The sequence below is a fragment of the Artemia franciscana genome, chromosome 1 (genome assembly GCF_032884065.1).
Source record: "Artemia franciscana chromosome 1, ASM3288406v1, whole genome shotgun sequence".
In the NCBI taxonomy this organism is placed as follows: Eukaryota; Metazoa; Arthropoda; class Branchiopoda; order Anostraca; family Artemiidae; genus Artemia; species Artemia franciscana.
Window position 1 is genome coordinate 19,742,764 of NC_088863.1, and position 20,789 is coordinate 19,763,552.

At 34.1% G+C, this 20,789-nt stretch overlaps 1 protein-coding gene across 2 annotated transcripts in view; it reads right to left on the reverse strand.

Annotated features, from left to right (window-relative positions):
- Nucleotides 1-1,395: 1,395 nt before the first annotated feature.
- The window catches only part of LOC136026678 (uncharacterized), a 63,529-nt gene continuing 44,135 nt past the window's right edge, over nt 1,396-20,789 (reverse strand). For both annotated transcript variants that reach the window (XM_065703424.1, XM_065703431.1), the window contains exons 3-4: nt 19,907-20,122; nt 1,396-6,063 (exon numbers count right to left, since the gene is read on the reverse strand). In XM_065703424.1, the coding sequence (XP_065559496.1) occupies nt 4,156-6,063; nt 19,907-20,122 (2,124 nt within the window). In that variant the 3' untranslated portion in view covers nt 1,396-4,155. The remainder of the gene's footprint in view (nt 6,064-19,906; nt 20,123-20,789) is intronic.

Below are 20,789 nucleotides of genomic sequence, written 5' to 3' on the forward strand. Positions count from 1 at the left end.
ATAGCTACATTAAAAGAACCGCATTTTAATGCTGATTTTAAATATATAAGTTTCATCAAGTTTAATCTTACCCATCAAAAGTTACGAGTCTGAGAAAATTTGCCTTATTTAAGAAAATAGGGGGAAACACCCCCTAAAAGTCGCAGAATCTTTACGAAAATGAAACCATCAGATTCAGCGTTTCAGAGAACCCTACTGAATAGGTTTCAAGCTCCTATCTACAAAAATGTGGAATTTTGTATTTTTTGCCAGAAGACAAATCACGGGTGCGTGTTTATTTGTTTGTTTTTTCTTTTTCCCAGGGGTCATCGTATCGACCAATTGGTCCTAGAATGTCGCAAGAGGGCTCATTTTTTTTAGCTGAAAGTAAGGAGCGACATTAAAACTTAAAACGAACAGAAATTACTCCGTATATGAAATGGGTTGTCCCCTCCGCAATCCCTCGCTCTTTACGCTAAAGCTTTTAATTGTTTTAAAAAATAGAATTGTGGCAAAGAGTCAAACTTTAGCGTAAAGAGCGAGGGATTGCGGAGGGGACAACCCATTTCATATACGGAGTAATTTCTGTTCGTTTTAAGTTTTAATGTCGCTCCTTACTTTCAGCAAAAAAAATTAGTTTTTTTTTATTTAATTTCCTTTAAGTAATTAAAAAAACAAACAAGTTTTTAACTGAAAGGAAGGAGCAACATTAAAACTTAAAACGAACAGAAATTATTCTGTATGTGACAGGGGCTGTCAACGCCCCGCTCTTTACGCTAAAATTTTTTCTCGCTTTAGAAAGTAGAGTTGTGAGAAAGATTCAAACTTTATCGTAAAGAGCGTGGCGTTAAGGAGGGGACAGCCTCTTTCATATACGGAATAATTTCTGTTCGTTTTAAGTTTTAATGTCTGGATCTGACGATGTAATTTTCATTACATCGGCAGATTACATCGTCATAATTTCATTACATCGTCAAAATTCTATGAATTTTAAAGAATGCTTCCCGCTTTTTCTCAAATAAGGCAAATTTTCTCAGGCTCGTAACTTTTGCTAGGTAAGACAAAACTTGACTAATATATCTAAAGTCAGCATAAAAATCCTATTCTTTTGATGTATATATTGGTATCAAAATTCCGTTTTTTAGAGTTTTGGTTACTATTGAGCCGGGTCGCTCCTTACTACAGTTCGTTACCACGAACCTGTTTGATAAATTTTAATTATTGAAATCGGCAAAGTACAGGTAGATAGATACAGGTAGATAGATTTAGATAGGCAGCATACTTGCCTAATGGGTAATCTATTCAAAATAATAACTCTGGTATGCAACATCGGGGACACAATACTGGAATGATACCTCCAGTGTGATACCATATTTTTCTGACGAGGCAATTAATCGTAGAATTATAACAAGAGAATAAATATAGTATCATTTATTCATTCCGAACTAAAAATGCAAAAGGATTTGGAATGTTGTATCAGTTAACAAATACTTCTAGATACAAAATACGAAAACACAGAATTAAAACTTCCGACTAGAATTACGACGCTATACAAACTCACATAATAAATCCCTCAATATTAAAAATAAATAATTCAATATACCAAACGAAGAATGTAAAAGGTCTTAGTAGGCTAAAATTCTGAAGTAGCATAGACTAAGGATAAAATCCTTAGTAGATGTTTCCAAGACCGTAAAAACCATTTGAGTTTGGGGCGCGTTGGTTGAAATATTCGGTGGGGGGAGGTACAATAAAGAGTAAAAAATGCACCAAAAATTTGTTTATCGCATTTCTGTAATTTTATCACAAGTCGTAGAAAAAATTGGCTGGGTGGAGGGGGGGCGGATACAGCCTTGCATGTTACCATGCCTATGATGGAAAGTTAATTACAAGTGGTTATTCGGATGAAAAATTGCAGCTTTTAAAAATATACTTTGAAGTGGTTAACTTAATGCTGATTTTCATTGACAAAAGAACTGCAAAACTCACTTTACGTATCTTCATTTCATTGAAAAAAAAAAAACACAATTGTCTATTTTCTTCTTTCAGATAATATATTTTTATTTCTTTCCTTCATATGTAAAACGGATACATATGGATCGATCTAGCGTGGAACTCTCTGACGATAGGAAAGGAAACGCAAAAAAGGCCTTAAAGCGTGAAGACGGTAGCTTTTACCACGGCTATAATAAAATCAAATACCTACCAGAACGTTAGCTGGAGCATAATTAAGTAAAATTTAAACGAATTCCCTAACCACTCAATAAACAGTAATAGTAGCATTTATAGCTACTTCAGCATAAAATCGACCCAGGAAGAGAAACCGTTTACTAGTAGAGCTTTAGCAATTATTTTTATGACTTAACATGGTTACAAAAACCACCCAATGCTTTTCATGGACCTTTATTTCTGCTACCTTTCTGAGCCATAAACAATTAATAAAGAAACACAATTTTTTTCTGGTAATAAATCAGGAACTCAAATTGTAATTTAAATCAGAAGGACCTAGATATTGGGAGGGGGAAAGTTTTTCAAAACTTAAAAAAGGTGAATAAGCCAAAAAAAGGGAAATGGGTGGTAAGCCGAATCTTTTGAATGGTAATGGGTAAAGCAAGTTGTATAACATAAAAGACATGCGTTTGTAGTAATTTTTTAAATTAAGACCATTTTGCCACAACTTCCTCATTTCCATAGTGAATTAGTTAAGAATTAAGTAACTTAAAGGCGACATGTTTTTTTTTTTTTTTTTTTTTTTTTTTTTTTTTTTTTTTTTTTTTTTTTTTTTTTTTTTTTTAAATGTGGTCTTGGTGAATTACGAGAGCTATTAAGAAAAAATATTTTCGGTATTGTGCTTCCTTGACATAAGGGCTGTATACTCCCTTCTAAAACTTCTTAGGGAACCTTGATGCATGCACAGGCGCTATTTTAGGGACCAATAGGGAACCCAAAAGCACAAAAACTTTTAAATGTGGAGTACAAAGGAGAATTTTCTTAACAAAAAATGCAATTTGATTAGGCTTTTTTCAGTACTGAATGATCAAAAACGGAAAATTTATTGGGTCTTTTTTTGCCCTTAGCCAAAGAACAGTTTCTTCGTATACGACATGTTTTTATTTATTTCTTTCTCTCAAACAAGAAAATGAAAGAAAGTATCTCATTTATGGTTTGCAATTTGAAAAAAAAAATCAATCTTGTTATTTACCTGTGTTGGATTGAACTGAGGCATCACCTTATGGTGTTGAAAGACAAGAAAAACTAAACAAATTGTCATTTACGATCCGAAAATTAGTCTATTTGGAGTTTGTAGTATAATGGTTTCCATTTTAATGATATATACGAAAGCTTATGGAAACTCCAAAAACGAAGGCGATAATAACACAAAAATTGCCAAAACTAAACATCATATCAATAATCAGTGTTTATTTTTTGATGATGATTATGATCAAGTCTTCTCGTTGACTTTTGTTAGTAAAAAGTTTTTGTTAATAGAATTTGTGTTATTAGAATCATAGATTTTCCTTTTAATTTAAGTCATTTGGTTACTTCATTTCTTTTGGGTACATCAAGCATCAATATTTCTAATTATTTTCAATTTTATTTTGTCCCAACCCATTTGTAATTTGTCGCACCAAGGCCTTATACCTGATGTATTATAATTAATGTATTATCTTTGTAATAAATGTATTATATAGAGGCAAGGTCGTAATCCAGAGGGTAACGGGTTTAACCATCCCCCAAAAAACTTTTGTTTATATGATTTGTAAAAAAATTAACAAACAACCATATAAACAAATTTTTGACGCGTCATGTAAGGGTTTTTTTTTGTGAAACACCCCACCCCCGAAAAAAATTACAGGAAACGCCCTTATTTAAAAGAAAGTAGTTAACAACAAATAGAACCGGTTAGCAAGTAAAAATAATGGCAAAATTCAATTGAAGCAAGCATACATTTCAATTGGAATTTCAATTTTTGTAGGAAAGGCAATCAACAAATAAACATTTGTCATCTAGAAAAAGATCAATTTATATACTACTATTTTGTGTTAAAAATTCAGATATATGATTTTCAATTAAGTATTCATCCAGAAAACTGACACTTTAAAAAAGAAATTACATTTCAACAATAAAGAATAAATAGTATCACGTGTGGTATATAACGAAGAAAAATATTGGAAACTACAATATACTCTCTACTTCTGACGAGTCATTCAAACGGCTTAAGTCACTAAGTCCATCAAAACTTTTACTATCAGAAGGAACATCAGTACTCATATCACTATTTTCAAATTGAATTTTATGGTCCACTAGTCCCTCAATATGTGAAAGTCTTTCAGTATGTCGTCTTAAAACTCCTGGTGACAGCCAACAAGGGGTTGTACTGTCAGTTGCGTCACTTGACACTTTAAGAGTTGAGTCCTCAGATAAGAGTCTTTTCTTACAGCTGGGTGTGCATAAAGCATCAATATTGTCACTACACATCTCTTCACCGCCTTGAAGAGGAGTGTAATGGTAATTACTCGAAGTTAAGGATCCCTGACTTCCACGAAGCCGATCAAATATCGATTTTCGATTGGTGTCACTATCTCCTTTTTCTTCACTTTTGAAAATGTCGTTCAAAGAAAAAGCACTTGAAACTTTTAAGAAATTTGACACTGAACTTGTAAAACTCTTTTTATCGTTCATTTGCTCTAGTGCGGATTTTAGCATCCCTTCATGAAACGGAGAGCATAAATTTTGCTGTTTTGTTTCATAGTCAGCAACAATAGCTGAGTCAGGGCTAGCATCTGGCTGTTTTACCTTACTGGCGACAGCTATTATAGTTTCTTTTCTATTACACTTTACATCACTCTTAGCCTGCCGAATCATTTCTGCAGTTTGAAGAACTTTAAGATCTTTTGCTGGTGATGAACCAGACCTTCTACTCCGTCTTACTGACATACTATCATCATAGCATGGGTGGCCAAAGGGGCTACGACTAACATTTGGACGCAGCCCCCCTTCCCCGTTTTTTGGAAGCGGGTGATAATGGTTATATTGAGTGCAAGGGCAGCCATAAAGTCTCATGTCAAAACTGTTGGCCGCACTTTCAGAACTACAGGTACTAGCAGGACACTGGGGATTATAAACATACACATTACCTTCTTCTGGCGGCAAAGCGTCCTGGGAAGGATTTTCGCCTCTAGCAGCAAGAAGGAGCTTCACATAATTTTCCATTACAGTACTACCATTAGGATTTTTTAAGCACCGTTCCTGGACAGGTCTTTGGCATGAATAGCCATAATTGCAAGGTGCTGAGCAATCATATGCTGAATCACAGCCTCTGCAGTCATTAAGTGGTCTTCCTGTTTGTATAGCATATACACTCCTTTCACCCCGAAGTTCATCTATTGTTTCGTAAGACGGCCTGTCAGTTTTGTTATAGACGTCTCTCACTCTTCCAAAAGCATTATCATTGTACAAAATAGAAGTACTGTTTTTGTCATACATTTCACTTTCTGGTGATAATGTCACACGTTTCAGTTGAGGCAGTTGTGTTGTAAGACCTAAAATGTCACCATTAATAGCTGCAGCTGAGTATGCCTCATTAGGCCCTTGCTGGTAACAGTAATTTTTCATTTGACGGCCATTTCCGCAAACAACGGGAAACTGGCCGTCATCCAAAGTAAGGGTTTTAGTTGAACATAAATCAGGAGATATGGCTGTCAACTCCCCTTTCTCATTATAAACACAACATCCAAGTTTTTGAAGCACTGGAACGAGCCCTTTTTTTCCACTAACGCTATGCGGCATGGATGCCACAATAGCCATAGTAAGACAAGTCAACACTTCCATTAATCTTGCAAAAAACTGAAAGACCCACCAAGACCAATACGAACTGCTTGAAATAATGCTATCGTGGCTTTTCCAAGGAATAGAGAAGGTTCCAAACATACTGAAGAGTTGTAGTGCGGCGATTAACAAACAACAAATCGAGGCTGAAAGCGTAACTTTTGACGCAAAGAGTAAAGTTGGACGTGGGAGACGCTGTGGTACCTTTGGAGATGTAATATGCAATGAATTTGTCATCGAGCGCCGCATCTGTCCCTGAAAAAAAAATTAATAATGCATAAGAAAAAACATAAAAGATAATCCTTCCTATATTTTCGTCACTTTTTTCTTGCCTTTTATTCTGTTGTTTTCTTATAGTATATTCTCTCAGTTATATCTTTTTAAATTTAGTTCTGCAATTTAATTCAACTTTTTGTTAGTCCAAGATAACAGTACCTTTGTTGTGATATGATACAAACATTCGGCTTTAGTTGCTAGTTGAAAAAGTTTTCCCTTTTTGTCATGTTTCATCTTATTTTATAAGAGTCTTAGCATTCCAGCCATTCTTTTAAATCTTTCCTGAAACGTGCCTTTTATATTTAGATGCGTCATACCGGCTTCAATTGCGCTTTTTTTATTTTGCTATTCAATAGCAAAATTTATCGCTTAAAAAAAAAAAAAAATACTAGTCACTGTTGATTTCTTTACTTAAGATTATAGCTAGTATTAGTCTTGATTAATGGCTTTTGATTTAATGTATTGAATTTTGTACTGGTTTTATTTCTTTTTAGTTTTGTTTCATTAATTCCAAATTAGACTAGTCTTTAACCAATATCAAGTTTAATATCTTAAGAATAACTCTACAAATAATGTTTGAAGAATCTAATACGGCTAAGAAATAATCTACCAGGTAAATATGGCCCAAATTTTTGAACATTCTAAAATTCTAAAGCAGACAATAAAGCTCCAAATTCTTTAACTGCTGGATATAGTAAAAATGGCTCTTTTCATACCGGCTTCACTTTTTTAAAACTTTAAACATGACTAACTCTTATAATTCTCCACTTTAAGATAATTAAAAGAGGCGAGTACGGCTTTGTTTTTACAAAGTCACTGTAGCCTGGCATTTTTCCAGAAAATAACTGCGGAAATAACACGTTCCTTCTCCCAAAGACATATGCGCAGCAACTTCCTTCTATTTCTAAGGAAGAGTACGCAATGCATCAACATATGATCAAAACTCAGCTTGTCGAACCCCCCCCCCCGTTTTTTCCCTCTCTTTTTGTTTATTTTTATGGAAAAATTTGTAATGACTATAAATTTCGTGGGCTAGTTATGCCAAAAACTTATTACTAGTTCATCCTTTTCCAAATTTTCAAATGGTGGAAGAGAGGAATCTTTGGACAAGTATTTTTTTAAAATTTGTAAAAGTTGTAATTTGAAATTTGTGAAAAAAGGACATCAAGACATTCTATGTTCATAGATTGATGAAGAATTTGACTTTAGATGTGAAAAAGATATTTATTCTTATTAAATGGGTATTTTCAAATTTACAGTTTTGGTATGTCCATCTGTTTTGTCCCAAGGTGAGTTGGAACTTCCAGATTGATCGGGATGAAACTTTCAGGGACGGATTTTTGGGAGATAGGGCAATGTGATTTCGGGCTCTTAGTTACATCAGTAGCTGCACCCTATTAAAGAACTAACCATTTCATGTTCAGCTTAACCATAATTTATGATTACGAAGAAGAATTTTGAAAATTTGAAGAGTCTTAAATCTTTCAAATAGAAAGATAAAAGCCCAGAAAAACAGTTATTTCTTTCTGTATTATGGCGAATTTAAAGCTATGGGCTAATATAATTCCTAAAATTAAACTATAGTCCGCGTGAATACCTTCAATTGCTCTTGAAATATCCATTTTAAAACTGAATGCATAAGAAAAGTTTTATCTACAGCATTAGAGAATGTTGCAATTGTAAGTCTAAATTCATTAGAAAGTTATGTTTTGCAGAAATCTTACGAAATTCAATGAGTTCTAATCGTAAAATAAGATCCTAAAATTCTATTTTTTGATGCAAAAGTTATCCTAAAGTGCTCTAAGTTTCATCTTTAGAAAAATATTATAGTATGTTTTATTTTCAGTAAAGCGCTGGTTTTGCAAAATTGTACAGAAATAAGAAAATATCACGAGGCGGTTAGTTACAGCTAGTTTTATCATTGTTTCGCATACACTGAGAAACAATAATTTGTGCTTGTTTTAAGTTGAATTCTGCTCTTTACTTCCATAGAAAAAAAAAATTTCCAATACAGCTTAAGAAACGATGTAAAACTTTTGGCAATTATAGCTATTTAATATACATTATTTTAGGAAAGGACTGAAATAGTAAAATTACTTTTAAAATTTTACACGTCTTAAATATTATATGTAAGAGAAGTTACAAGTCTTAAATGTTACTAGTCTTAAAGTGTTACAAGTCTTACATTGAAGTTTTTCTCCAATGCTTCGATCAACGGGAAATGACTTAGCGCGGAGTGTAATAAGATTCATCCAACGAAGCCCTAAATTCCTTAATGAAAGAACCATCGTCAAAACGGGCGCACAGGGATTTTATTTTGGGGGGATTTTACTTGGCAATTGGCGCCTCGCTTGGCACTTGGCAATTGTAGCTGTTTAATATAACACAGTGATTTCTGGTCTACATTGCGGTACCTTTTGTTTTTCAAGAAGAAAAGCGGACATCTGCAAAACGTTAACTTAATTGCCAATATTTGTGGCGACATAAATTCTTAATAATTGTAGCTTCACCCAGTAATTTTGCAAAAAATTATTCATAATTATGCAACTTTATGCCGGCACTTCCCACGAATTGGAGTGAAATCATCTTAGCGTGTTATTACTAATATCCGGTGAAAAAACTCAATGGGGTTTTTGCAATTATAATAAAATTTTCTTGAAAATGTATCAAATTTGAAGGAATACCACATTCTCGTGTAAAATTTAAGGGAACTGAATACCACTAAAAATCGGTACTTGTATGGTAAACCCTCTACCGCTCAAGATGTTCATTCATTGACGCATTATAGAACTTATTTTTTTTTCGTTAGTTTATTACAGCTTAGTGAGCGATAAGACAAAGAGAAGTCACATAATAGATAGAAAATATATAATTTGGGCTATATATTTGCACATTAGGGGAGGGGGTTATTTGGGGCAGTGTGAAGGTAGAAAATCATTCTTAATACATAATATGCAGAATGATTGTACCTATCACATTAGACATGAAGACCCACTATACTTTACCCCCTCTCCCACTAATTTACAAATATATTAAGCCCAAATTTGTTTCTAAAGTATTATATTTTTTATCCTGCTTTGGTATATTTCATTAGGATCGAACGTCAGATAAACATATTAAAAGAGTATTAGGTAGGAAGTGTATTATACAAGTACCTAAAAATCATTATTAGGGTCATTGCTTGCCTACAGCGGGACCAGTCGTTTTTTGCCTCACTTGGCATCTGAAATTCAGATGATTCGCGGGAACTTGTTTAACCGTAAGCTTCCCAAACTCGCAGTGGCTGACTTTGCCAAGTCCCACTCCTGATCCCCCACCAAAGACAAACTTGACTTGTCACACCACCTCTTGAACTCCCGTTCTGAAGGACATAGGCTTACTAGTTCAGCGTGTCATCCACTCTGAGAGGTTGGTTGGTTCAGTCCTTGTTTTCCACTTCAAAATGCATCTGTTTTCTTTATTCCACTTATTCAGAAAGTAAAATTTATTTTCTGAATGCTCTGGATGATCCTACTTCTCATTATTTAGACAACGAAAAATTATCTGGGATAGTTTCTATTGCATTACAAAATGTCCTATAAACTATTTTCTATTAAGGCACAAATAGACCTTTAGATTAAGCTGTTTTTTGTAGCATTTAAAAACCGTTAAAAATATCCCTCTATTTGACTGCTAGATAGTGCAGCCAATTTCACTGTTTAGTACCGAATAGGTTCAAGCTCAGCTTCTTTTTAATAATAGAATAAATAACAAAAGGTCCAGGGCCCGGCTGAGAAGATAAATTCGTAATGCATTGGATTGAAAAACTTCTTTAAATAAATACAACATCCGTACTTCACTGCACGCAATTCTTACAAGTGCAATTAAACGTATTCTCCCGTCAATGTCCGGTCAACAACACAACCCGTTTACACGTCCAGCGAAATAAATATGGGTAATAAATAAGTAAATAGGAGAAAAGTAAAATAAAATACTGATACGGTTATACAAAATTTCAATGTGGAACTCTTTTTCTTTTAAGCCATATTTTGAAAAAACTCAAAATTAAATTTTGCTTTCCTATTGGCAACATTAAATATAGTCAAGACATCCCCCTCAAAATTTGTATACGACTCACAATAGCGTAAATAAAATTCATGAAAAAATCGATACGTTTTTTAAGTTTTTACCCCCCTCCCTTAAATACAAATCCTGGATACGACCCTGAACGTAGTATTCCTCAATTTGTGTTTAACTCATCTTTCGTAAACAGTCTCTTGATTTTTAGTAATTGAAGTAAGTATTGATTTTAACTATTTACTAAAAACAGATGTAATGGTTTTGGAGTAAATTTGAGAGCAACAAAAATAAATTCATGATTTTAAAACTCTTTTAATATGCAATATAATGTGCTTTTTGCACTGTTCTCATGTTTCCCCTTTTTCTTATAAACATAGTCACAACACTGACAACTAGTCACAACTAGTGAGCATGCAATCAAAATCTATTTCAAATGTCATAATTGAAACCACTTTATTGTTCGAAAGTTTAGCCTTGGCAGGGAGCCAACCTTACCGTCACTACAGATTTATTTTAAAGCCTTTTCAAGCATTTGATGGTCCCACAATTAAGCTGAAATATGCCCTCTTGCAACCAAACGAGCTTCGCAATCTGAACTCGACTTTTTTTTTCTAGTGGAACTTCGCCAAATCCCGTCTTTCCCCTTCGGTAAACCTTTTGGCACCATTTTAGATCAAATAATTACTCCAATACTTCATTGGAATCGGAAAAAAGTTTTTGCTAGTTCAAAGATCCAACGAAAAGAATTAATTTAGGCGGGATAAACTAATGCGAGGTAGAGATTCTTTGCCCTCTCCGTTTTCTGGGTCATGAAAGTTAAAGATTAATTTTCTCAAGGTCATTACTGCAAAATCAAAGAGGGACACGGACTAATCTATTATAAGGTTATCTTCCATAAATTGCAGTTAATAGGAGACAATAGGACATATAGGTAAAATCAGGATAATCGAAGTCAAAGATAGTGGAACAGAAAATAATTCGATGAACTAAATTCACTTGGAAATTAAACAATTCAAATTATCTTACAAATACTTTATATACGGCTTCTTGTCTTTCTTTTTTTCTTTTTTTTTAAAGAAGCTAAAATTTTGTCGTAAAAATTTTTAAATAAATTGTGGTGCATTGTTATAACACCTTCCATTGTAAACAAACGAACCATTCTTTTTCCATATTACGGGGCAACAGCTTCGTTGGCCCGGGGATTTCAAAATATGCCTTTTTGGTATTTTGATTAAAAAAAAACATAGGCTATCCCCAAGCAAAATTTCAAAAACACTTTTGTATCTTCATTTTAAAAATTGAAGACAGCCCCTCCACATTTTTGAACTGGCTCATTGAAACATTAAATATATGCAGGGCCGCACCCAGGATTTTTTTCTTTGGGGGGAGAGATAAAAACTTCTAAAATTTGCTTATGTGCATTTCTATTATGTTTTTACGAGTCAGATACACATTTAAGCCCCTCCTCTGTATACACCCCTCCATGTATGTCACAATAGCCCTTAAATCAACCTGTTCTAAAATCACTTGGTTCAAAAGAGAAAAGGTTGCTCAAGACATTACATATCTAAAGGAAGAATAAATGGTTTGTCTTTTACGACGTTAGATTATGCGAGTTTACAGTTCTCTTTTCCCCTCCCAAAAACAGAACTTAATTGCTAAAGCGAGAAAAAGGGCAGGCTAAAATTACGGTGTCTCAACTTAAGTGGAAACATCTCACAGCTTTCAGACGAAGAGGGGGGAGTGTTCCACTCAGTTTGCTTTGGTAATTTAGTTAGAGAGACTGTCGTTGTTTCAGTTTCAAAGGTTTTTCCTAATCTAAGTAATAGATATTTGCATTTCAAGTTGCCTCGTTTTAATGCAAACGAGACAAAGAGTTCAGTATATATCTACATATAATTAAAGGGGATGCATACTTTTTGTCGTGGATGTATGCTGATTTTTCGTACCGACTCTGCCCCCGAGTCATGGACCCTGTCTTTGTTCCTCCACCTATTTTGAACATTCCGTTAAGCGTAATATGATATAGCTTGAAATCCCTTGATAAGATTGAAATCTTGTTCTAGACCGATTAGTCCATATAAACAACATTACTATTATTTTCCCCATTCTCTCCTAATGTGTTATATTAGTGTGAATCAATTTATAGATTTATAAGATATTCATGACATACCCCTGATCCCTTCAACAAGAAAAACAAGATTTTTTTTTTCCGATTTCGTAAGACCGGGAAAGAAACGTTAGCTGAGATATGACCGTTTTTTTTAACACTTTCTACAATGGGTCTTGGAAAACTAGAAAATAGGCATTTAAATAGTAACGAAGACATTGTATGCCTTCCTACTTTTCTGTATTAAATTTTGTCTCACATGCTAATTGTCACTGCCCAATAAAGCAAATCATTGAGTCGTCCTCTTATGAGTTTTCAATTTAACGACAATTATAACTGAATACTACATAGTTTTGTGTCTACTTAAAGATGTTTTATAGCCTAATACAACTGGACTCTAATGTGGCCTAATGTGTTAAATCCATAGTCCATATACATTTTCTTGGGCTTCTGGTAATAATTTGTTTAGAGAGAATGCCATTATCCGTTTTTTTCTTTTTGATTAAATAAAAGTCACGTTCCAGGATATTATTGATTCAAGACCAATCACTTTTGCTAGTTAGAACTTATATTTCTTTTTCTTACCAAAAATCCAAGTAATTATTTTAGTGCAGCACGGGGAAATCCACACCCTATATGTGTAACTAGAAATCCTGGGAAAAAACATGGTTACGGGCATGAACTCCTGCAAACGGGGTCCACAAACGTACGTTTTGTTTTATGTCAAAGTTCTTTTCTATATTAATAGTTATATATATATATATATATATATATATATATATATATATATATATATATATATATATATATATATATATATATATATATATATATATATATATATATATATATATATATATTACAATAAGTTATATATATTTCCTCACAATGATTTGAGAGGACTCTTAAAGCTTCTGTCATTGTCCACTTCACTTACGGTAGTTCAAAGGGCTTCCACTAGGTAGTGCATTCAAGACCAAACACGGGGAGGAAAACCAAGCCCCCTCCCCTGAAAAATAATGAATTTTATATTTTTTTGAAATTTAATTTTCTTAAGAAAAACTGCAGGGCAAACTCATGCTATTTTTCCCCATAATTCAGAACAAGACCGTTAGATCTTAAGTTTTCTTTTAATTAAAAAAGGTAGTCTTATGAGGAAACTAAAATCAGATTTGCAATATTTGTCAAAACTGGTGTACTAGACATTCTTAGGTAGTGCACTCAAAACCATACCGATGGAAACTGAGTTATAGCATATTATATATCATATGCTCAGCATATTATACATTATAAATTGCAAAGGAGAACGAAAAAAACAGAAATTAAACTTTGTGTTTTCAATTGTTGTTGAAGAGCAGTTGTTTATACGAGAAAAGTTTCCTTTCAAAACAAAACAAAAAAATGTCAAACGCTAAAAATCAAAACTGTTTTGAAATTTTGGAAAGGCAGTACAGTATTCGGCATTTTGAGAGAAACATGAACTCTTCTTAGATATACCAATGTCGGGGAATCAATCGACCTTATTGCAAAACAGAAAAGATTTGATGACCTTATGATTCCTAAGAACTTACTGAAAATGCTCCTAAATTATTAAACAAATTATAGGCCTACCTATTTTGCAGAACTTAGTGATAGAAGGACTTATTCAAATCTTCAGTACGACAGATAACGATTTTTTGAGTCAACAGTATCAACTGCCAGCTCAAATACCATTTACCCCGAACAGGTAAATGACATCTGAGTGGGCAATTCATATTATTGCTTATTTAAGAATCATATAGAAATCATTTAAATCGCTGATAAGATGCAACTTACACGTTAGACAGCATCATCAAAATACAGAATCAAAAAGAGGGTTTATTGCCTCAAACTTTTTTTGGCTAAATTTAGCAGAAAGGTATACAATAGGTTATTCATGCTTATAAATATCTTCAATAGCAGTTAAAACTAGTCACGCTCTGCTCAAACAGGACAAATGTTGGTCAAGCACCTAAATCCAATAAAGGAAGGGTTCAAGGTTAGATAAGATCAAACAAAAAGTTTATTTTTAAAATTTACTACTATGTCTGAAGACAGACGAATAAATTGATTCCAAGATCCTTTAATATATCACCGTTTAATCTTAGGATATATTATGATAACATAATAGTGTAGCCAATAAGGTAATAACAATGATGAAAAAAGAGATTGAGCGACAGGGTGCAAGTCCCACTCGACTCATTGCTATGTCTCTGTACGGTTCACCCAAGTTTTATTACGGAGCTCTGTTGTTTTTAAGAACAATGACTACAAGTCTCCAGCTTCGAATGAGCAATCCAAACAGCCTGAAGATTATATCTCTAGGTTTATCGTTTTAATTTTTATGTTTGAAAAGGACTTGGGACATATTTAAATGCACATTTGAATCTACCCACTATTAATCAATTTCTACCTGTTGCCCTACAACCTGGAAAACAAATTAAGATGTTCTTGGACAAGGGGGGTTGAAATTTGTTTATCCTTATTTGAATAAGCAGGCAATTTAGAATAGGGCATTGCAATTTTAAGACTTGCCTTCGACTGATTTCAATTAAAGTTCAACCAATTATAAATCTATCAAACATGTCGGATTCTTTAAATCTTAAAACTACCCAAAGTTGTAAACTTATTAGATATGAATTAGGGTTATAAAGAACTCAGTTTTGGCCCAAGGGTTTCAAAACTGTCAGACAGCTGTATAAAATCCCAAGACACTTGATTCAATGTGCTAATTAACAACAATGTCAGAAAAGGAAATTTATTTGGAGGGACAGGGACTTAATGCCGTCTCTTGGCTTCCAAGAAAAAAAAACTAAACTTGGAAGAGTCACTAGAATAAGAGATAAAAAAAAACTGTTGGTCTCTCCAAATGTCTTGTCCCCAGGTCCTCGGGAAACTGCCTTGCTGCCTCATAAACAAAACCTTCTACATCGAAGAATTAATCACTCTATTCTTAGTTTTAAACAGAATGGGAAAAATTACAGGAAAGAGACCAGTGTACATCCACAAAAATTATATACCCACAAGAAATAAGACACGTGCAAGAAAAAAGACATTAAATGCACAGAAAACCAAGCCTTGGAGCTACTAACTTTCTGATTCGTGTTTATTTTGATCCCATTTTTAATTTGCACATTTTTGCTTAATTGTGTTTTCTTCATTCTTGATTTCCGGGCGTGAGAAAAGTAGGATTTACAGTGTTACTGCTTATGGTAGCATTTTTTGGGTTGTGTTAAAACTCATATGTGATAAAGTAACTGTCTTGATTTTTTTTTTTCAATCATGAATTCCTGGTATGAAAAAAGTAACATAATACAAAAATCTACCAACAATAACTCGTTACAGCGTCAAACCGCTTGAGGTAAACAGACCTGCGCACACTCGGTTTCCATACCAATTTGTTAAAAGCTCCATTCTTACTTCCTCCCAATAAGTTACTTTCCATCCCATTGGGAACAGCCTAATTTTCACTTGGCCTCCAGTGGATACTCAAAAAGCACAATTGTTGGCAATCTAGCATCTATGTTCTGTAAAGCGTTGCGCAACCATCCTAACCTTCTTTTCATTACAACCCAATAAAGTGGAATCTCACCACAGTTCTTGGACAGCTTTGCTTATATGCGGCAAGTCAAACTAATTTTTAGCAGTTAGGTGCTATGAAACTTGCCGAAAAAAAGTATACCTAATATTATCAAGCATAAATACAGAGGTTGTCATAAATTCCAAACCAAAACATTTTGGCGAAAAAAAAACACAAATCATGCAAATTGTTTTTTGCATCATGCAGAAAAACTGCCAATCTTCTAAGTATTTCGGTACAGTGATTTTATAATATTTCACAGATAGACATGAAATTCAGCATACTCTTTTAATCTTCGGCGTTTAAAATCCAAACTCTCGCATGAATCAATTTTATTCCTAATAAATTTCAAACTCTAATTTGAAATATTTCAAGTCATATTTCTTTATTTCGGAATGTCTCTCTCAAATAAATACTTAGTAGTTTGACATTCCAATAAAGGTTGACTGTCTAGAAACACGTAAAATAGTCATTAGAAAGGTGATGAAGTTTGCATAGGTCAAAAAGCCCGCATACGTGCAAGGGTTAGGCCTATTTCATATTGAGGGCCATAAACTATATGTCGTAATGTATACCAGCGACTTAGAGTTAAGACCTGAGAGACAGACAGAATACAAGAAGGATTGGAGACTTAGAAGCCAGGAGTAGAGGCATAGTCTAACGCAAAAAGTCACATACTTCTACTTTAGACAGTAAAAAGCCCCTTGTGTTCGATTAGTTGGCTGGAAAAAAATCATTATACCTCCGACTGTGTCGGAAGAAAAGTCAATGATTGGCTGATGTTTATGTGACAGCTCTCTTCAATTTTGAAGAACCTTCCTTTGAAGGGAAAGAACTATTAAGAAGTATGAAAAAGAATCCCATGACTTTGTTGGATTGATGGCTTTTTGGCGGTAAATGTTGATCCCAGGAAGAAAATTATTTAGTATACGCTACTTTAAATAAGACATAAAGATGCCCAACATGAAGCGCTAGACCTTAAGGCTGCAAGCTTAATCCGTGGAAAAATACAAAATGCCAAAAGACTTAGCATGAAAGAGACTAGCGAGAATGAGGGTTAGGGCGGGGGGAGGGATTTTCCTTGAATCAATCTACAGAAATCCTAACTTCACGCGTTTCTAAACTGCTGCACTTTTTGCGTGGAAAGTAAAAATTTAACTTAAAATATCTAGTTTTTTTTAGCTTTAGGTGGATGCTTTGCAGAACAAATTAAGAGGCTGGAAAAATCTATATTTAAAAAATGGATTTTTTTCAAAAATAGAATTTAAATAGTAAATTTCATCAAATTTTATGGGGTTAAAATACTTAAAACATAGGCATTGCTTTCAGGGTTTTTTTTTCTGCTGCAAAAAAAATGTCATGTACATCTTGGTTTATTAGTTTGAGCCTTTATTTATGAATGAGGCAGAGAGAGGCAGTAAAATATAGGGACTTGATCGCTAATTCTTGCCGAGACTCAATTATTGTTGCTTTAGAGGACTGTAGATAATTCTTTCTAAATTTTGACAAATGCAAGTTTTCAAATATGCCGTTTTCCCTTAATTGGCCTCATGAAAAACTGAAACCTAAAAATGACTTTTGATAAGAAATAGAGCGTTTTTTGTATTGAATGTTAATTTCATAAATCTGACAAATTTATAAAGTAATTGTTCTTGTAGTTGGATGTACATGTCATATCTCGTTGTAAATTTGATTTTTCGTTGTGTTCTTTCTTAGTCTTAAAACTGGATATATCATCTTTTTCCTTTTTAATGGGCTTCTAATCTCCAACAGGGACTAGTACCGTTTAGATTTTCTTTTTATTTCTCCAAGTTACGCCCATTGCTTATCAACATTGAATGTCAGCTATATCTAATTAACAACTAGGTTGATTAGCTAATAGACTCTGGCCTATCTATCATATTTTAGTCAATATAGAGTTTCCTTCGGGAAACAGTCGGTCATTTTGGAAAAAAAATATTATTTGAGATGCATTAGGGAAATAAAAAATATCGAAGTACCCTGAATGGAGAATTTACGAATGTTTTTAAATCTAGTTACTACATATTATGTTTTTTAGTTATAAGTAATTAAACAGCGTTGTCAACACTGTTAAAAAGAAAGTTCAGTTAACAAAAAGAAACATGTTTGCTGCTCCCTTTTTTTCTCATTGGTTGACACTATTGAAATTCATTTCTGGGTGGCCTTAGAAGTTCTGGTGGCCACTATTTCTGGGTGGCCTTAGAAGTGATAACAGATAATCTCCAAAATATCAACCCGGCAAGAGATGTAGCCAAAGAGAAGGGTTGTGGGCCCTAAGCTGAAGACACAAAAAAAATACCAAATATAGCAATTTGTCTTTTTTGGAAACATAATGGCTTTTGACTATAGTGGGAACGGCAAACCTCTAAAACTGGGATCTTGGCAAAGCCTCTGATCTGGTTAAAACGACTTGAAAAAAATTAGGTAAGTAAAATTTTCAAGCTACACAGATCAATTTTTGCAAAATTTTTAAGCTCTAACTCAAATAAATTTTGGTAGACTTGGTATTATCAATTTATTGCTCCGTTTAGAAGAAAATCTAGAGGGCCAGGGCCGTATCCAGATTTTTTTTCGAGGGAAGTGAGGGGGTTTACAAAAGAATTTTTGTGGGGGGGGGGGTACAAAAAAGCTCTACAAAACGCATCAAACATTTTTTATGCTAATTTTGTTACATTTTTACAAGTCAGACAAACATTTTAGGAGGGGTTCAAGCCCCATACCCTGTCTGCCTGGATAAGACTTGCAGTTATTATGAAAGTCCAAACGCTAAGACTATCAACATCACTGGCGGATCTGAGGGGCGTAGGCCGAGAGGCCCCCCAAGATTTTTTTTGCCACCCTCTTATCCTGTTTTTTTCTTTTTTTAATCTTAAAAAAATGTCAACTTGGTCAATTATTGCCCCTCCCCCCCAAGACTTTGCTCATTGTCGCCCCTGTCACATTAGGCCTCCTGGGATTTTGCTCTAAATCCACTCCTGGTGAACAGGGCTGATTAGAGGAGCGGCCTGGGCATCAGATAACTATACCTTTATTCAATGCCGTATCAAGGTTGTGTTTTAACCCCCCTTAAATTCTTCTTGTAACCCCCCCCCCAACTGGAAAAATTCCTGAATACGATCCCGCCGTCAAAAGATAGCTTTAAATAATGAGCGTCCTTTTCTGGTTGTAATCGTTCTGAGAGATACGCTTGGAAAAACGTGGAAATATCAAGACTAGTTTTAAGAAACATAGGCCTATATGTTTGAGCTTTTGGGCCGAGTGCTTCCCAATTATCAAGACTGTCTTGCTTGTTTACAAGGTTTCCTCTGGTTCTCCATCCAAAAAGTGATATGAAGAGGGTACCAAAAATGAATTAATTCTACAATATATTAATATTTTTAATTAATTGTACATTGTGTTACTATCTTGAATCAGTTCGGGAGTAGCGACTGTATATTGGGTTTATTTTTATTTTAAGTTTTAATTAATTTTAGATTTGTGGTTTATAACTTCTCTACTTCTTTTTTTTTACCTCATCCGCACGGACAATGCCTTATTCTGTATGGCCGGAATATTTGCGATTGTCCCATTCTTCTCCGTCTTTTGGCCTTATGGCGTATTTTTTTTTTATTTTTTTACTATACGTTTTTGTTTTGTTTTTTCTTTTTCTTTTGAACATGGCTGCTAAAGATATATCGTCAAAGAGTTGACTGAGGTCCGGATTTCTGTTAAATTTTTTTAACAGCAAATTTTTTAAGAGTCAGTTGATTTTTTTTAATTTAAAATCAGTGACAAGATCTAAACGAAAACATTAAGTATAGTCACTCATGGCCGATCAAGGGTGTCAACCAAAATAAGAAACTCGTCTGACAATCTCATCCTGCCAACTTTTTTTAATTATCCGTCGTTGTTAACTCTGTGCTCACAGCAGCAGGTAGCCGCTTCTTCAAACAAAACCAGACTTGCGCATGATCACTCTTGCATGGCGATAACAAGGCAAGGATCAAATTTCCTCTTCAAACCCGTTTTCACTAAAAACAAAAGCTTTAAATTACCTCTATGCCTTTAGCAGCTCTTGAAACAGGACCAAAGGCTGCGAAATAGCCTAAGCATTGAGTCAAAGTCCATAGAACGAATACTGCTTGACTGACGAGATGTAAAGAACCAATGGCAGTGTATCCAGCAGTTATATCCACGACAAAGGTAAGGATGAAATGAAATAAAATAACGAAGACTGACATTCGAAGCCTTTGCAGCAACCTAGGTAAGACCTAAAATATATTACAAGATTTAAATATTGTTTCACCAAAAGCTACTGTAAATAGCCTTTAGGTGCCTAACACCACTGGCAGATCCAGGGGTTCCACCTCCCTCTCCCAAGATTTTATCTGACGCCCTCTTATACTTTCTTTTACTCTTTTTTAGAATAGATTTGTCAATTTGGTCAATTATTGGCACCTTTGTCACATTCCCACCCCCAGATATTTTGATCATCGGCACCCTTGTCACATTGGGCCTCCGTTGAGATTTTGCTCTAGATCCGCCCCTGCCTAATACCAGCGGCTTTATCACCAGTAATCGAGTTTCTTAACCGTATAATTATCGCTATTTCATTTCGGAGCTACTTGGCTTACATAATCCCGAATAATAAGATGACCAACTCATTAGCAAAATTGTTAAACAACATTAGCAAAATAACATAAAATTGTAAGGAGTCGGCGATTATGTTTATCATTGTTATTATACTACTAATGAATAAAACATACAGGAAAACTTTCGTACATCTCAACGTAATTTACGCAAATTTGCAAGAGGTTCTTAAAATGAAATAATTTTTCTTAGATGAAAGGAAAGAATTAACAGAAAGAAAAGGGAGGAATGAAAAAATGGTAAGGACAAAAACGTTATTATGTTATAGAGGCCAAATAACCAGCAATT